Raw genomic sequence first — 18,425 nt, forward strand, 5'->3', positions numbered from 1 at the left:
CAAGGTCATGACGAATAAATGCCAAAGGAAAAGAAATGGGTAAAAGGGTGAGTCCCACAAAACCTTCAAAGAATATATTTTAACCCAAAAGAAAAATAAATAAATTATATTATGCTTAAAGAAATTTTAAGCCAATTTCAGGACTGTGACGGTTAATTTATTTTCATGACAAATAAGCACATTTTCCACCCAGTTATTATTTATGGAATGCAACAAAATAAATTCATATTCTTTCTCATTACTGTAATGTGAAATATATATATATATACACACACACCGATCAGCCACAACATTAAAACCACCTTGTTAATATCGTGTTGGTCCCGCTCGTGGCACCAAAACAGCTCTGACCCGTCGAGGCATGCACTCCACAAGACCTCTGAAGGTGTCCTGTTATATCTGGCACCAAGACGTCAGCAGCAGTTCCTTTAAGTCCTGTAAGTTGTGAGGTGGGGCCTCTATGGATCGGACTTGTTGGTCCTACACATCCCATAGATGCTCAATCGAATTGAGATTTGGGCAATTTGGAGGCCAAGTCAACACCTTAAATGCCATCAGGGAATACGTTGCCATGAAGTTGTCTACGTATGTTCCCAGCAGAACATTTGCCAGAGCATCACACTGCCTCCGCCGGCCTGCCGTCTTCCCATAGTGCATCCTGCTGCCATCTTTTCCCCAGGTAAATGATGCACACGCACCCGACTGCCAACATGATATAAAAGAAAATGTGATTCATCAGACCAGGCCATCTTCTTCCATTGCACCATGGTCCAGTTCTGACACTCATGTGCCCATTGTAGGTGCTTCTGGCAGTGGACAAAGGTCAGCACTGGCACTCTGACTGGTCTGCGGCTACACAGCCCCATATGCAACAAGCTGCGTTGCACTGTGTGTTCTGACACATTTCTATCATGTCCAGCATTACGTTTTTCAGCAATTTGTGCTACAGTAGCTCTTCTGCGGGTTTGGACCAGACGACCTAACTTTCGCTCCCCACATCAATGAGCTTTGGGCACCCATGACCCAGTTGCTGGTTTACCGGTTGTCCTTCCTTGGACTACTTTTGGTGGGTACTAACCACTGCATACTGGAAACACCCCACAAGACCTGTCATTTTGGAGATGCATCAACCCAGGCATCTAGCCATCACAATTTGGCGCTTGTTTAAGTCACTCAGATCCTTACACTTGCCCATTTTTCCTGCTTCCAACACATCAAATTCAAGAACTGACTGTTCACTTGTTGTCTAATATATCCCACCCCTTGACAGGTGCCATTGTAACATGTTCTATCAATGCACATTATAATATAATGCACTTCACCTGGCAATGGTTTTAATGTTATGGCTGATGTATAATTTAAATTGTAAATGATTTATATCATGGTAGTATTTGTTGTACTCTCTTTACTTAATGTTGATTTAAATAAAAAAAGTTATTATAACATTATTTAAAAATATTCTAATACAATAATAAGAATCTTATGGGAATGACAATAATAACAGAATAATGGGAATTTAAAAGTAAATGTCAAGATGCATTATGGTAATGACAATTTCAGTGGAAAATGTACTTAACTGCATATACAATGCTTGGACAAATAAAAAAAGTAAAAAAGAAAAGTTGTGGTTTGGATTTAAATAAGCAGATACTTAAGAGATTATGACTGGATTATTATTGCAGTGATTACTATGTTTCATAATACTTTTAACCCTAAATGATGCACTGTGTAGCTTCTCATTTCTTAAACAACCATGTCGGAATATGTATCCCGTGATTGTGGAAAAGATGTCGTCAATTTGTTTCAGAAGGGGCAAATTATTGGTCTGCATCAAACAAAGAAAACAACTAAGGAGATTGCTGAAATCACTGCAATTGGGTTAAGAACTGTCCAACACATTATTAAAACCTGGAAGGATAGTGGAAAACTGTCAGCTTTGTAGAAGAAAAGTGGTCGGAAAAAAATCTTGAGTGATCGTGATCAGAGATCACTAAAGCGCTTGGTAAAGTCACATCATAACAAATTGACAGTAGAACTCACAGATATGTTTAATAGTTCAAGTATTTATAAGTTATGGGTATTTCCCCACCCACAATGTGATCAGATCTTACAGGATCAGGACTAAACAGCTGTGTTGCCACAAGAAAGACACCTGTTAGTGAGGCTAATCGTAAAAAACTCATTTAATTTGCCAGGGAGCATAAAGATTGGACTGTGGAGCAATGGAACAGGGTAATGTCGGTCCAGATTTACCCTATACCAAAGTGATGGACGCATCAGGGTAAGAAGGGTAGCGCATGAAGCGGTGCACCCGTTATGAATAGTGCCAACTGTACACGACTCTGAAGGCAGTGCTATGATCTGGGATTGATTCAGTTGGTCAGGTCAAGGCTCAGCAATGTTATGCAGCAATCAAATGAAGTCAGCTGACTACCTGAATGAACTGAATGACCATGTTATCCCATCAATAGATTTTTATTCTTCCCTGATGGCACGGGCATATTCCAGGATGACAATGCCAAGATTCATCTGGCTCAGATTGTGAAAGAGTGGTTCAGGGAGGAATCATTTTCACACATGAATTGGCCACCACAGAGTCCTGACTTTTACCTCATTGAAAGTCTTTGGGATGTGCTGGAGAAGACTTCCCAACATCAATACAAGATCTCAGCCAAAAATGAATGCAACTGTGGATGGAAAAAAATATTGTGACTTTGTGTAAGGTTGTCAAAACAATGCCACGACGCATGGCAGTCCAACAAAATATCAGAGTATGCAACATGTTTTTTTTTTTTTTGCCAGGCAGCGTATGAAAATAATGCAAAATTCATAGCCTATTTAAGGGCCATTAAGAATGTATTTTCATGACAAAAAAAGTAAATTTCTCGTCCAATTATCATTATCGTAATGTAAAAAACTAGGGCTGTCAATTTAATGCGTTAATTCAGTGCGATTAATTTGACAAAAAAAACGCGTTAAAAGATTTACGCAATTAATCGCACCATAATAAGGAAGATTCCTGATAAATGCAAGCTTGTAGTACCACCTGTTTACTCCAGAGGGCAGTAAGTGAAATTTCAGCTGTATGAGCAACGCACAGTTTATACAGTGAAGAATACACTTCAGTAGGCAGAACAACACAGACATACGTTACGTTCTTGCGTTCAAAACACTTGATGGAGAGCAAATCTGAACTAAGGGATCTCAAGATGTGTTTAAAGGGTAACTAAACCCTAAACCAACTTTTTTTAGTTAATGATCTGTAAGCATGGGGCTTTATTAGTACTGGTCATTGATTCAAGTAATTTTTTTGACATTTGTGTATAAAGTGTTTTAATTCTACAATATATGGTGTAAAAACGTCTGAGTACTGCCCTCTTCAGGTTGAACGGTGGCTACTGCAGTTGAATTTTCCTATTGGCTGTTGCGGTACTTCGTGACGTAAGCGGTGACAGCTGACGTAAGCAGGTTCCAGCTCACCACGCCAGATTCATGTACATGTCGTCTTACAACCGTGTGAGGAATAATAATAACATAGAGTCTGACAGCAGCTGTCAATTAATCCGTCACTACGAGTCTCAGGTGCCCCCCCTCCCGTGTAAATTGACGGAACCTTAAACAAGCCCTCATAATAAATCTCCAAATGATTGACAAGTTCACTTGTGAAATGGATTGCTGTGAAATGTGTGCCAATGATTGACTTATGAGTGCATACCATTTACTATTCTCTTCTGCCACAAGAATGTAATGCATTTTGATTATCTGAATATTTTTATTTTATATATATATATATATATATATATATATATATATATATATATATATATATATATATATATATATATATATATATATATATATATTTATTTATTTAAATATTTAAAGATAACTATGTGTAATTATATATTGATATAAGTATGTATAATCGGGACACCATGTAATTAATTCGATTAAAAATTTTAATCGATTGACAGCCAAAAAAAACTAACAAATAACAACAATTTATATATATAAAAGAGTAAAGTGTTTATATTATGATAGAATTTGTTGTACTTTAATTAATGTTGATTTAAATTAAATAAGTTATTACAGTAGAGTTTTTTTATTCTAATACAGTAAAAAAATATATATATATTACAGTAACAGGAATCTAATGGGAATGACCATATTAATGGAATAATGGAAATTCAAAAGTAAAACGTCTAGATACATTATGGTATGAGGAGCTTTGTGGAGAATGAAATAATGTCATAATGCAAAATCTTAATGGTGTAAATATAAGTTTCATAAATATATATTTTTATTCTTCTTTTGTGAAAACTGGGTATGTTTTAGGGAGGTCCACCCAAAAACAAATTTCTAATAGAAATAAGTAGAATTGACAACCATGTCAACCTTAATGTATTTAATTTGGTCTGATACTATGAATGACTGATGATTTTGAAGTGCTGACTCCTTATTAAATGGTTCCTCTTGTTCACACCAAACTGATAAAACACCTTTAATAAAAATGTATGAATGGACTTTTTGATATTAAATTCAACCACAGATGGACAGAGCTCACTATTATTGCCTCTTTGTGTCCCATTAAAAGCTGAGGATTGGAATTGATAAATGGACCTAAGGCACCATGTCTTAACCTGGAAAGCCTGAAAAAATTGTTTCCGGGGTGGTGACTCGCCCCTTATTGCCCTACACCCACTGTGTGAATGAGGGAGAAACCGGGACAGTGCAGGATGAGTTGCCATAGAAACAGAAACAAAACAGCCATTAATAAACATCCTAAAAGAGCCACAGTAAGCAGAAAAGCACTGGGCCTTGGTTATAAATGAAATGTACAAAGGCTCACTTTATGGGAGAAGACACTGATGGATGAAAAATATTCTACATTGATGCATCTGCAAGAGATTTTTGTGGTACCAAACATGCTTTTTTTTGGGATATGTATATGCAGGCCATATGTGATTTATGATCGTATATGTATTGTTCTTTAAATAGAACAATGGCCCAGATTAAGTTAAAACCAAACTGACAGAGGCGTTTAAAACAAAGGCCTGCTTGTCAATGCCGTTTCAGTTTAAATCATGTGTGTGAAATGGGGATTAAGGAATTACAATAATGCTTTCGGCTGAAATGGCCCATGCTATTCATTTTATTGCATGCTGCAGTTCACGCTCCAGACAAGTGCATCTGCAAGAGGAGATAAACACAAATTGCATGACAGCGTCCTGCAGTGGACTAAGCTCTGCATGCAAATTGCGTTATGCATTTGAAGGGGAGACTGATCACCATGCTGTCTTACAGTGTGCAGTCTAAAAGTGGCCCCAAAAATGGTTTGAAAGTTTTAGACTTCAAAATTTCTTTGAAAAGACAGCAGAAGCACACTTTTCAAGCAAAGCATTGAACAAAAAACAGTTAGGGTACACAACGCTGTTCAGAAGATATACTGGTTTCAACTTATGTCCATGGTTCATTGAATTGACCTGTATTTACTCTGATAGGACACCTCTGTAAACTTGAGGAGAACTGACTTCTGACAATCTCTAAAAATGACTTTGGGACCTGAAGGTTAAAAGTACCTACAGAAATGGCAAAGAAAAGTGAATTTAGTTCTGAGAAAGCATAATTTGCATAGTTTAATAGTAATAACTTGCATAATAAACCAGCACAATTTGTTTGCAGATGCGTTTTGGTTTATATTTTGTATCTTGTATTTCAGTTGTGTATGAGTTTCTTCTTCTGAACACAAACGAAGCAAGTTTTGCTTACTTGCTAATCTTTAACAGTATGACAACATTTAAATATCCTTTATAAATGCACAGCAAATTGACAAATAGTTCTGATCCATAAAATCTACAAACATGCAATAAAAATACCTTTTGCTCTGTATTCAAACATAACTTGAATTTTGGATTAAACCATGGAGTCGAGTTTGAAGCAGGGCTATTTATCTGTCATTTTACTCTTAGGTGATCCATAGCCAGATGTTGCAGAATGCTCGTTCTGTTTTATTCTAAAGACTTTAAATACTCCTGATTCAGTATATGAACTATAGGACAACCTGACAAATACATAATAAATGAATAGAACAGAAGATGTAATATAAGATGCTTTTAATGACACAATCCTAAAATTAGTGAAATGCTGAATCATCTTGGCTGGGTGACCCGAGGGGTCTCTTGATAGGAGTGGTGTTGCCTCCCTCTGGTGGTTACATTGTAGAGGTAATAATGGATGGAAAACTTTTTAACTTGATAAAGCCTTACACTGACTTGTAATGTTTATTGTTATTTGTGTTTTTTTTAATTTATTATTAAATTACTGAAGGTAATGTGCAATGAAAACATTTTTTAAATCATAAAAAGAAACTATGAAAAACTAGTATTTGAAATTTGACTGTGATAATGAATGTGCCTGTGTGGTGTTTGGTTAATAGAAGGAATTAATCAAAGGCTGAACTATTGGCCTGACTGATTTTTGGCCATTTTATTTATCTGCTTTGACCGATTGACAAAATATATCGTTCCCCCTTGTGTCAGTTCCAAAATCTATCAACACTCTTGCCAAAATGTGTTTATACACCTTGTTATAGACTATCTAGGAATCAGTATCTGCCACAGTTGACTTAAAGGGATAGTTCACCCAAAAATGAAAATTTCCTCATCATTTACTCACCCTTATGCCATCCCAGATGTGTATGACATTGCTCAGCAGAACACAAAGAAGAAACATTTTTAGAAGAAAATCTCTCATATAGGTCCGTACAATGCAAGTGAATGGTGATTACAATTTTGAAGCTCCAAAAATCACATTAGGCATCACAAAAGTAATCCATAAAACTCCAGTGGTTTAATCCATGTCTTCAGAAGTGACCAGATCGGTTTCAGTAAAAACGGACCAAAATATAACACCAGCAGTCTCTTTGCTGATCAAGATTTTAAGCTCGCACTGGCAAGATTTATATTAAAAGATTTGTTATATTTTGGTTTATTCTCACAGAAAATCCATTTGATCACTTGTTGATCGCTTTTTTGAGCTTCAACATTTTTCTTCACTTGCATTACATGGACCTACAGAGCGGAGATATTTTTCTAAAAATCTTTGTGTTCTGCAGAAGATGAAAGTCATTCATCTGGGATGGCACGAGGGTGAGTAAATGATGAGACAATTTACATTTTTGGGTGAACTATACCTTTAAGAATACCAGCCATTAAATATAAAGAGGATATAAGCCAGTATTTCTGTTATACTGTGGTCACAATTACTTTTTCCATTTTTGTGTGGTAACTGGGATTCGTGCAGAAGGCCTGTGTAATGTGTAATCATGTAAGTGCTGACATTATTATACAATCAATATACTGAACAGGACAGTTTCCTGTAGATGTGATGAGCCAGGGCTGTTTGCCAGACAGTGATGTTATAAATGGGAGGAAATGTGAGCACAACCTACACGGTTTAAATCAGATTTGAGTCTGTTTCATCTATTTACGGCTCTTGAACAGGAAATCTGGTTCACCACCTCCAGATGACCTCTGGTTTATTCACTTAGATAGATGTAGACTTTTATTTGATTTGTTCTATGTCTATAATCTTGTAGTGGCAATAAGAATCAAGAAGCAACAAAAGGGTATGCTGTCTTAAATAGCTTTAATGTTCTGAAAAGCCTTAGAAACAGTCCTGGCCAATCAAAATAAAATTACAGGATTGTCAAATGCAGATAATTTTACTAGAACAATGAAATATTCTATTCCAGATAAAAAAAAAAAATAATGAAAAACGTTACAAAGTATAGAAGTGGAATTGTGAAAATAAACCTTGTAGTTAAGAAATTCCTAGTGATTCTCTTAATCCAAATATGAATAAAGTGCCTTATGCAAGCCATTTTGGTGGCTGTACATATCAATGATATAATCGTGTTGTAACCACTCAACATTTCGTTTCCTGTGTTAAATCAGCATTAATTATCATACACACCCATATAGTGAAATCATGCGTCACGATTTCTCAAGTTTACACCACATACGTGAAGTTGAGATCCTTTAGGCACTCTAAATGCTGTTTAATAATTCAAGTTTCATACACTTTATATACAGCTGCACTTAATGTATAGTTTGCATCTTTTTGGATGAGATTTTATAGCTTTAAACTAAATAACATTAAGACCATCAATAAAGTTGAGATAAAGTGCAGCCGTAATTTCAGAAAAGGCACTTAAGTTAAACCGAGATTTTAAAATGCGATGCGGTATATTAGCTCACAGGATTAACACAATAAAGTACATTAACTGGGATGTAAATTCTAGATACATTCTTCAAATTTAATACATGTCCAGACAAGATCATTTTCATTGCTACTTTACAGCAATGAGAATTACCTTGTTTTTGCATTACGGTAATGAAAATTTGTTTGGAAAATGTGCTTAATTGTAATGAAATCATAAAATAGGCTTACTTTTCTTAAGCAATTATATTTATATATTTCAAATGACTTTGTGAGACTCAGCCTAATGCTCTGAAGAGCTTGAGTGTTTATCTATACAACTGCATGTATAGGTTTCATCTTCCCACTAGCCTGTAACTACACTGTTTAAAGGGATAGTTCACCCAAAAATGAATCTCATCCTTTTCTCACCATCATGCCATCCCAGATGTGTGTGACTTTCTGTCTTCTGTTGAACACAAACAAAGATTTTTAGAAGAATATCTCAGCTCTGTAGGTCCATACAATGCAATGCAGACAGTGAGCAGGGTCCAAACTTTTAAAGCTCCTAAAAGCAGATAAAGACAGCATTAAAGTAATCCATTTGGACTCCAGTGGTTTAATCCATGTCCTCTGAAGCAATCCAGTAGGTTTTAGGTGAGAACTAAATTTTCACTATAAATATTGACATCAGCAGTCTCCTTGGCGATCATGATATCAAACTCGATTACACTTCCTAGTGCCATCTAGCGCTCTGCGTCAAGCACTAGGAAGCGTAATCAAGATTAAAATCACGATCGTACCTAGAGACTGCAATGACAGATGACACAAAAAAAAAAATCGGTTGGTTTTAATCAAAATCGATTGGATCGCTTCAGAAGACATGGATTAAACCACTGCAGTCATATAGATTACATTTATGCTGCCTAAATATTCTTTTTAAAGATTATACTTCTAGATATACTTCTAAAAATCTTTCTTCGTGTTCTGCAGAAGAATGTCATTCACATCTGGGATGGCATAAGGGTAAGTAAATGACGAGAGAGTTTTCATTTTTGGGTGAACAATCCATATAAGGCCTGGAAACAATCTACAAACATCAAGGTCTCCAGCATGTAAAAGAGTCAAAGAGAATCCCCTCGGCTGGCACAGCTGTCACACACTCGCACTGGATGTTCCCAGCCGCGGGAGGGCACAGGCCTGGTCTTAGTGGAGCAGTTCCCGCAGACTCCCTTCCCACAAGCCCGGCAGTGATGCTTGGACATGCTGGGGGTAAAGGGCTTATTACAACAGTGACACTGGGTGATCTCATGATCCGGGACCCAATAGTCTGGTCTCACAACTCTCTTCACAAAACCTGTATAGGAGGACAAAAAAAGTCGAAAATGAAATACCTAATTAAGTGACTAAAGCGGTGTCACATTGTAAGAGGAAGTTGGATGTCTGTCACCTCACATCCTGTCTGAATCAGTGAGTGTGACATCCCTCAGACTGAACTGCGCAATAATTAATCAAAACGGCGGCAGTTGCGACAGTTGTTTAGAGTTAGCTAGTGGGACGCTGGTAAATGAGCTGTATTCTACTCAGCAATTCTGTGTTTTTACAGTTTAGCAAAGTCACTGTGCATAAATGAGAATAATAAAATATGGGAGCAGTTTTCCTTGTGTAAATTTAGGCACTTTGTGTTCAGTGTTTGCTTCCACTGTTTGTTTTAGTTACACTCACAGAGGGGGTAGTCCACTGCAGTGGAGACCATATCAAGAGTGGACTGAGCAACTTCCGTCACTCTCCGGGCGACAAGTGTTCGAGGTTCCGTCTGGGCAACTGCAGGGGAGAGAATGTATTGTCTCAGCTCAGCAAGCCAGTCAACATCCCACATTGGGACCATTAAAAAACTGTTATGGAAAATACAATACTCAGCCAACTGAAGAGTGAACTCAACAACCCTGGGAGAATATTAAAAACTCTTCTGACATGGGAAATATTATTTGACAAATGCTGATCTATTGAAATGGCACAAACTGACAAACAGTTATATAATATAAATTGCACGCACGCACGCACACACACACTCACACTTGGAATAATGTACAGATTTTGCACTTATGGAAATATATAATATTTTATTCACCAAAATGGCATTCAACTGATCACTAAGTATAGTCAAGACATTAGTAACGTGAAAAACAGCACATTACTATTTGCAAAGAGTAATTTTTGATCAAATCTAGACGGGCCCCATTTCCAGCAGCCATCACTCCCAACACCTTATCCTTGAGTAATCATGCTAAATTGCTAATTTGGTTCAAGAAAATCACTTGCCATTATATCAAACACAGTTGAAAGCTATTTGGTTTGTTAAAATCAGAATCAGAAATCGGAATCAGAAAAAGCTTTATTGCAAAGTATGTTTTTTACGCATACAAGGAATTTGTTTTGGTGTTGTAGGCGCGTGTCACACATTTTCTAAATATAAAAAACAAGTATTAAAATATAAGCAATATAAATGTGTCCACACAGTATATATTAAAAGTAAGAATAAAAATAAAAGAGCAGCAGAGTAAGTACAGTGGCATGTAGAGCCAGAGGTGCAGTGTGGAGTGTGTCAGGGTGGGTACCGGGCCTTGTTGATAAGGCAAGTGGCAGATGGGAAGAAACTGTTCTTGTGTAAAAGTATTTATTACTCCACTGCATCGTCTACAGACCTGTTGGCTCTGTATGCAAACTGCAGGGGATCCAGGAGGGGGTCGGTGATGTTTTTGAGGTGTGAAAGCACAAGGCACTCAAAGGACTTCATAACCACAGAGGTCAGGGCGACGGGTCTGAATTCGTTAAGTCCTGTGGTCCTTGACTTCTTGGGAACAGGGATGATAGTTGAGGACTTGAAGCAGGCTGGCACATGACATGTCTCCAGTGAGGTGTTGAAAATGTCTGTGAACACTGGAGACAGCTGATCAGCGCAGTGCTTCAAGCATGGGGAGACAGCATCCGGTCCAGCAACTTTCCGGGGGTTCTGTCTCCTGACGAGTTTGTTGACGTCCCTCTCATGGATGGAAAGAGTGGTCACTGAGGTGGGTGAGGGGTGGAGGGGGGTACCTTTAAGGTGGGCATTGGTGGGGGTGCCAAGGCCCCTGCTGAGGTGGGGGAGGTGGAGGTAATGCACTGTAGCTGGAGCTGTTGGAAGGTGTCGTGGGGGATGGTTTCAGGACTGGCCCTTTGTTGGGAGGTGTCGTCGGGAATGGTTATAGGACTGTCCCTTTGTCTTTCAAAGCGGCAGTAGAACTCATTCAGGTCATTGGCTAGGTGTCGGTCGTTGATGGCCCGGGGGGCTTTAGGCTTGTAGTTGGTGATCTGCCGGAGCCCTTTCCAGACAGACGCAGAGTCACTGGCTGAGAGCTGGTGTTGGAGCTTCTCAGAGTACCGTCGTTTATCCTCTTTCACCGCCTTGCTAAACTTGTACTTCGCCTCTTTAAATCTGTCTTTGTCCCTACTCCTGAAGGCCTCTTCCTTATCAAACCTTAACCTTCTGAGTTTGGCTGTAAACCAGGGTTTATCATTGTTATAACTCACCCTGGTGCGTGATGGAACACAGCAGTCCACACAGAAGCTGATATATGATGTCACAGCCTCTGTGTACTCATCCAGACTGTTTGTAGCAGTCCTGAACACGTCCCAGTCAGTAGAGTCAAAACATGTCTGGAGATCCTCCACAGCCTCACTGGTCCACTTCCTTGATGTCCACACTGCAGGTTTGCAGAGCTTTAGTTTCTGCCTGTATGCAGTAATCAGGTGGACCATGACGTGTGTCATGCCGTCCCCAGTGCAGCACGGGGACGGCATGAGAAGCATTCCTGACTGTGGTGTAACAGTGATCCAGAATGTTCTCCTCTCTGGTCGGGCATTTAATAAACTGTCTGAATTTAGGGAGTTCATGAGTGAGGTTTCCTTTGTTAAAGTCACCGAGGACAATAACTAAAGAGTCTGGGTTGGTCCGTTCCACACACAGTATCTGGTCGGCGAGCATGCGCTGTGCGCCCTGCACGTTGGCCCGCGGCGGGATGTAAACACCGACCAGAATGAATGAAGCAAACTCACGGGGTGAATAAAAAGGCTTACAGTTTATGATGAAAGATTCCAGGTCAGGAGAACAGTGCGGATGGATCACTGTCACATCGTTGCACCAACCGCTGTTGATGTAAAAACAGATTCCTCCACCTTTAGTTTTGCCGGAAAGTTCTGTGTCTCTGTCCGCTCTGTACATTTGGAAGTCTGCCAGCTGCAGCGCAGAGTCCGGTATTAATCCACAAAGCCACGTCTCCATGAAGCACAAAACAGTAGATGAAGAAAAGTCCCTGTTTTTCCCCAACAGCAGTTGTAATTCCTCCAGTTTGTTGGTCAGTGAACGCACGTTAGAGAGAAATATTCCCGGTAACGGTGTGTGTAATCCTCGCTGGCGAAGATGCACAAGCGCACCAGCCTGTTTCCCTGTATGAGCAAAGGTGAGCGCACCTTTGACCAGAATGCCCAAAATTTCCAGTGTAGGGAGAAGAAAAGTAGGAAATAATTCCTCTGGTGTTGTTCCCCTGATGTTCACAAGCTCATCTCTGGTGAAAGAGCTCCTGGTACCATAACAAAACAACGCGCGCATACACACACACTGAGGCGGCCGTCTGTGGCGCCATCATGTAATGACATGAAGCTTAACATCGTCTTTGTGTTTGTTTTTGAGTTGCCACAGTATGCAATATGGCATGTCTTAAGGTCAATATTGGGTCAAAAGAAGGCAAAAAAAGAAACAGCTTTCTTTAGAAACTCATCAGTCAATCATTGTTTTGAGGAATGAAGGCTATACAATGCTTGAAGAAAGGTATAGGTGACAGTGCTTGGCCGGGTCGTGATTCTGCACACCTGGTCCCTTATCAGGCTAATCAAGCCTCCGAGATGGATAAAGGCCGACTGCGGAATGTGGTGCTGGGGAGAGAGAGAGAGATTGTTTATGGTCAGCTGACCTGCATATTGTGTGGGGGGTTACGTCATGCCGGGGGTCCCCGGCCTGAGAGAACGAGGGAGGAATGTGACAGGCGGAGGGCGGGGCCCGGTGGTGATTCTACACCTGGTCCCTTATCAGGCTAATCAAGCCTCCGAGAGGGATAAAGGCCGACTGAGAAAGGTGGTGCAGGGGAGAGATGAGGGAGGGCAGGTCAGCTGATCAGCATGTTTGTGTCTGTGTCTTTTGTTTAAGTTTATCAATAAAATATTATTTATATTGCCAAGCCGGTTCTCACCTCCTCCTTTCCATTGAACTGCGTTACAGTGTACATTACAGTCTTCAAAGACAAAGGACAACTGGGCCTAACAAGGACAGAAACAGATGTAGAAGGCCCAGATCCAATTAAACAAGAGGATAAGTACATCAGAGTCTCTAGTTTGAAAAAATAGATGCCTCACATGTCCTCAGCTGACAGCTTCATTTAATTCTACCCACTCGACATCAGTTGTATGTACAACAGAGAAGACTCAGGGGTGCAGGAATTATGGGAAGAGTTGCAAAGAAAAAGCCACTTTTGAGACCGAAAAACAAAAAGAAAAGGTTTGAGTGGGCAAAAAAACACAGACCAATGTCTGTGTTATGGATCTTAACTCCATCAAGCTTTTGTGGGATCAGTTAGACTGTGAGGTGTGTGAGAAGTGCCCGACAAGACAGCCACATCTATGGCAAGTGCTACAGGAAGTGTGGTGTGAAATGTCACCCGAGTATCTGGACTGACAGCTAGAATGTCAAGGATCTGCAAAGCTGTCATTGCTGCACATGGAGGATTTTTTGATGAGAAATCTTTGACATAGTTTAAGAAGTCCTGAACATTTTTTTCAAATTGTAATAGTCATTTTTTCACATTATTAATGTCCTGACTACTCATTGTGATCAGTTGAATGCCACTTTGGTGAATAAAAGTAACAATTTTAAAAAGTAAAAATTAGCAAAATCGAAACATTATTCCAAACTTTTGGATGCCTGTGTATGTTGAAGTCAGATGTTTACATACTTAGCCAAATAGATTTCAACTACGTTTTTCACAGTTCCTGACATTTAATCATTCCCTGTTTTAGGTCAGTTAGGATCACTACTTTATTTTAAGAATGTGAAATGTCAGAATAATAGTAGAGAGAATGATTTATTTCAGCTTTTATTTCTTTCATTACATTCCCAGTGGGTCAGAAATGTACATACACTTTGTTAGTATTTGGTAGCATTGCCTTTAAATTGTTTAACTTGGGTGAAAAATGTGGGTAGCCTTCCACAAGCTTCTCACAATAAGGGATCATTCTTCCAGACAGAACTGGTGTAACTGAGTCAGCTTTGTAGGCCTCCTGGCTCGCACATGCATTTTTAGTTCTGCCCACAAATTTTCTATTGGATTGAGGTCAGAACTTTGTGATAGCCACTCCAATACCTTGACTTTGTTGTCCTAAAGCCATTTTGCCACAACTTTGGTGGTATGCTTGGAGTCATTGTCCATTAGGAAGACCCATTTGCAACCGAGCTTTAACTTCCTGGCTTATGTCTTGAGATGTTGCTACAATATAGCAACATAATTTTCCTTCCTCATGATGCCATCTCTTTTGTGAAGTGCACCAGTCCCTCCTGCAACAAAGCACCCCCACATCATGATGCTGCCACCCCCATGCTTCACAGTTGGGATGGTGTTCTTCGGCTTGCAAGCCTCACCCTTTTTCCTCCAAACATAATGATGGTCATTATGTCCAAACAGTTCAATTTGTGTTTCATTAGACCAGTGGACATTTCTCCAAAAAGTTATTTGTCCCCATGTGCACTTGCAAACTGCAGTCTGGCTTTATTTATGGCGGTTTTGGAGCAGTGGCTTCTGCCTTGCTGAGCAGTCTTTCAGTTATGTCAATATAGGACTCGTTTTACTGTGGATAAATATACTTGACTACCAGTTTCCTCCAGCATCTTCACAAGGTCCTTTGCTGTTCTGGTATTGATTTTCACTTTTCGCACCAAACTACATTAATCTCTAGGAGACAGAATGCGTCTCCTTCCTGAGCGGTATGATGGCTGTGTGGTCCCATGGTGTTTATACTTATGTGCTATTGTTTGTACAGATGAACGCGGTACCTTCAAGTGTTTGTAAATTGCTCCCAAGGATGAATCAGACTTGTGGAGGTCCACAGTTTGTTTTCTGATGTCTTGGCTGATTTATTTTGAAGGTAGGCCTTTAAAAGCATCCACAGGTACGCCTCCAATTGACTCCAATTAGCCTATCAGATGCTAATTGTCTAAAGGCTTGACATAATTTTCTGGAATTGTTCAAGCTGCTTAAAGGCATCGTTATCTTAGTGAATATAAACTTCTGGCCCACTGGAATTGTGATAGTCAATTAAAAATGAAACAATCGGTCTGTAAACAATTGTTGGAAAAATTACTCATGTCATGCAAGTAGATGTGTTCTGACTTCAACTATGTGTGTGTGTATGTATATATATATATATATATATATATATATGAGAAAAACAGAATTCCAACTAAAATCTCTCAAAATTATAAGGCAGACCACTATGAATAATTGAGTAGAGTGCGTTTTCAATATTTAAACGTATACACGTCAAACACCCCCTCTAGAAGCAAATCAGCAATGACAAGGTATGCATCTGTGTTTACTACTACTACTACTACTATAGTAGTAAACACAGATGCATACCCTGTAATTGCTGAATTCTGTACTTTTTCCAACTACATGCCAAGGATAACAATCATATTTTTGCAACATATTTTTCAATCTTTGTGAATGTGTATCTACAGTAACCACAGTCAATTTAGTTATTATTATTTAATGAATTGGACTACACTAGTTGTGCTGTATTACAAAACTACCATCTTCTGTTTTCACGGACAAAGAAAAATCATACAGATGACATGAGGGTGAAGATCCCTTCAAAGCTTTTTGAACAGCACCATCTGCTCACCCTGTCCAGTGTGTTGTGTTTCTACTTGCCGGTAACAGGCATCACACACTCGTACAGGGGTGCCACCCCAGCCCCTCTCAGGTACGGGCATGCTGTGGGTGGAACAGGCCTGACAGAAACCCTCTCCACATGCCCGACAGTGGTGTTTCCTTTCTGCTTCCTCAAACGCTCGCTTACAGCCTTGACATTCCTGAACAGATCAAGTGTTAAAAATTAGGTTTCTCCCCACATTCAACCATTTGTAATTTATTCTTTAAATATAGATTACACATATGCATGTCATATTTATGGTGGCTCCACTAAATAAATTCTCTCATCATTTACTCAGCCCAATGCGGTCACAGATGAGTATGACTTTCTTTCTTTTGCTGAACACAAAGACTTTTTAGAAGAAACTTTCAGCTCTGAAGGTCCATACAATGCAAGTGAATGGTGGCCAGAACTTTGATGGTCTAAAAAGCACATTAAGGCAGCGTAAAAGTAATCCCCATGACTCCAGTGGTTAAATCCATGTCTTCATAAGCGTTATGATAAGTGTGGGTGAGAAACAGATCAATATTTAAGTCCTTTTTTTACTATAAATTTTGTTTTTGGCAGGGAGGAGAATTTAAAGTAAAATAGGACTTAAATATTTATCTGTTCCTCACCCACATGAATCATATTGCTTCTGAAGATATGGATTTAACCACTGGAGTCATTTGGATTACTTTTATGCTGTCTGTATGTGAGTTTTGGAGCTTCAAAGTTCTGGCTACCATTCACTTACATTGTGAGGACCTACAGACCTGAGATATTCAACAAAAATAATTAGCATGTGTTCAGCAGAAGAAAGAAAGTCATACACATCTGAGGGTAGCATGAGGGTGAGTAAATGTTGCGAGAATGTTCATTTTCAGGTTAACCATCCCTTTAAGACACATTTAAAAATGTAGCAATTCTATTCCATTAGATAACAACATATTAAAATAAAGTGGTATTTATTTGAAAACAAGCACATTTTCAAGCAAAACATTTAACAAAAATAAGTTTATAGGCTTTTAAATGATAAAACAAATGGAAATACTGTTCAAAGTGCAGACAAATATTATTAGACAAAAATATATTAGTGGAACATGTCTATAGTCAATGTAATGAACTACACCTGCGGTTACTCTGCAAGGACACCTGTGGAAACTTTAAGTAACTGACTTCATAACATCCACTAAAAATGGACATGTGCTCAGTCAGTTAAAAGTAATTTCATACATGGCTAAGAAATGTGAAGTTAGCTCTGAGAAAATGTCACTTTTTGATATTTTCTTTCAAATGCATTTAAATTCATACTTCTTTTATGTGGCTTATGGGGCACATTTTGGGGACCTTGTATGTGTTTTTTGACATTATTTAATACTTTCTATAAGCCATATCAACTCACAAGGATTTCAACGTTGGGTTTCCAGTAGGGTGGCGCCACCTGGTCTGTGAGCCAGGTAGTGACAGCTTTGGTAGGGCCTGAGCTGTATTCAGTCACTGATTGAATTATATAAGTCACACCATCCAAAACCCGCTGAGCGGCATTCTGATGGTCTGTCTGGAAAGTATCAGTCTAGGAGCATAAAAAGATCATCAGCATCAAAGGAACTAGCACATTTAAACCAGAAGGAGAGGACAAAAAACAGCTCACCCCCTGCCAGACATGCTTGACCTCAGGCCGTACCACACTGCACTCTGGATCCTGGTTCCCCGTCCAGTACTGTCTACTCCGGTAGATAATGCCACAGCTGGCACACTCTAAAACATAGCTGCATAGAAAGGCCAGGTTTGAGTGTATGGAGTACTGGCTTAAGAACACAAGTTTAAGAAAACAACTCGCTCACCCGGACCATGCAAACTTTGCTAGTCCAAGCCATGAATTATCTGCAGAGGCAGATGTTTTGGGGATTACAATCACTTCCCTTCCACTCTTATAGCACCTCTGCAAAAGAAACAGAAATGGTTAATAAGGGTTATTAACTTTTTAAAGACAAATTAACCTTTGTCTTTAGTTTTTAATTGAGAAATCAAATCTATATTGGGCAGCATTTGCAGACAGATTCATTTAAAACCTCAATTAACGAAGACAATCAGAGGTGATTCCCCTTAAAAAGAATTACATCTAGGGACTAGGCAAATCAATCTCAATTTATTTTTAAATTTAGTGTGATTTATTGGCAATGAAAAAAATGGCACATTTGTATTGCCAAAGCGTTTGCAGCATAGCT

General features: G+C 39.0%; 1 protein-coding gene across 2 annotated transcripts in view; it reads right to left on the reverse strand.

The window, feature by feature from the left end:
- Positions 1 to 7,637: 7,637 nt before the first annotated feature.
- LOC127629810 (zinc finger FYVE domain-containing protein 1-like) overlaps positions 7,638 to 18,425 on the reverse strand; it is a 29,854-nt gene continuing 19,066 nt past the window's right edge. The window contains exons 6-11 of one of the 2 annotated variants that reach the window (XM_052107063.1): positions 18,042 to 18,139; positions 17,849 to 17,966; positions 17,600 to 17,770; positions 16,186 to 16,375; positions 9,925 to 10,023; positions 7,638 to 9,556 (exon numbers count right to left, since the gene is read on the reverse strand). In XM_052107063.1, the coding sequence (XP_051963023.1) occupies positions 9,324 to 9,556; positions 9,925 to 10,023; positions 16,186 to 16,375; positions 17,600 to 17,770; positions 17,849 to 17,966; positions 18,042 to 18,139 (909 nt within the window). In that variant the 3' untranslated portion in view covers positions 7,638 to 9,323. The remainder of the gene's footprint in view (positions 9,557 to 9,924; positions 10,024 to 16,185; positions 16,376 to 17,599; positions 17,771 to 17,848; positions 17,967 to 18,041; positions 18,140 to 18,425) is intronic. The other variant, XM_052107064.1, reaches the window with a different exon arrangement.

This window comes from Xyrauchen texanus, chromosome 36 (assembly GCF_025860055.1).
Source record: "Xyrauchen texanus isolate HMW12.3.18 chromosome 36, RBS_HiC_50CHRs, whole genome shotgun sequence".
NCBI lineage: Eukaryota > Metazoa > Chordata > Actinopteri > Cypriniformes > Catostomidae > Xyrauchen > Xyrauchen texanus.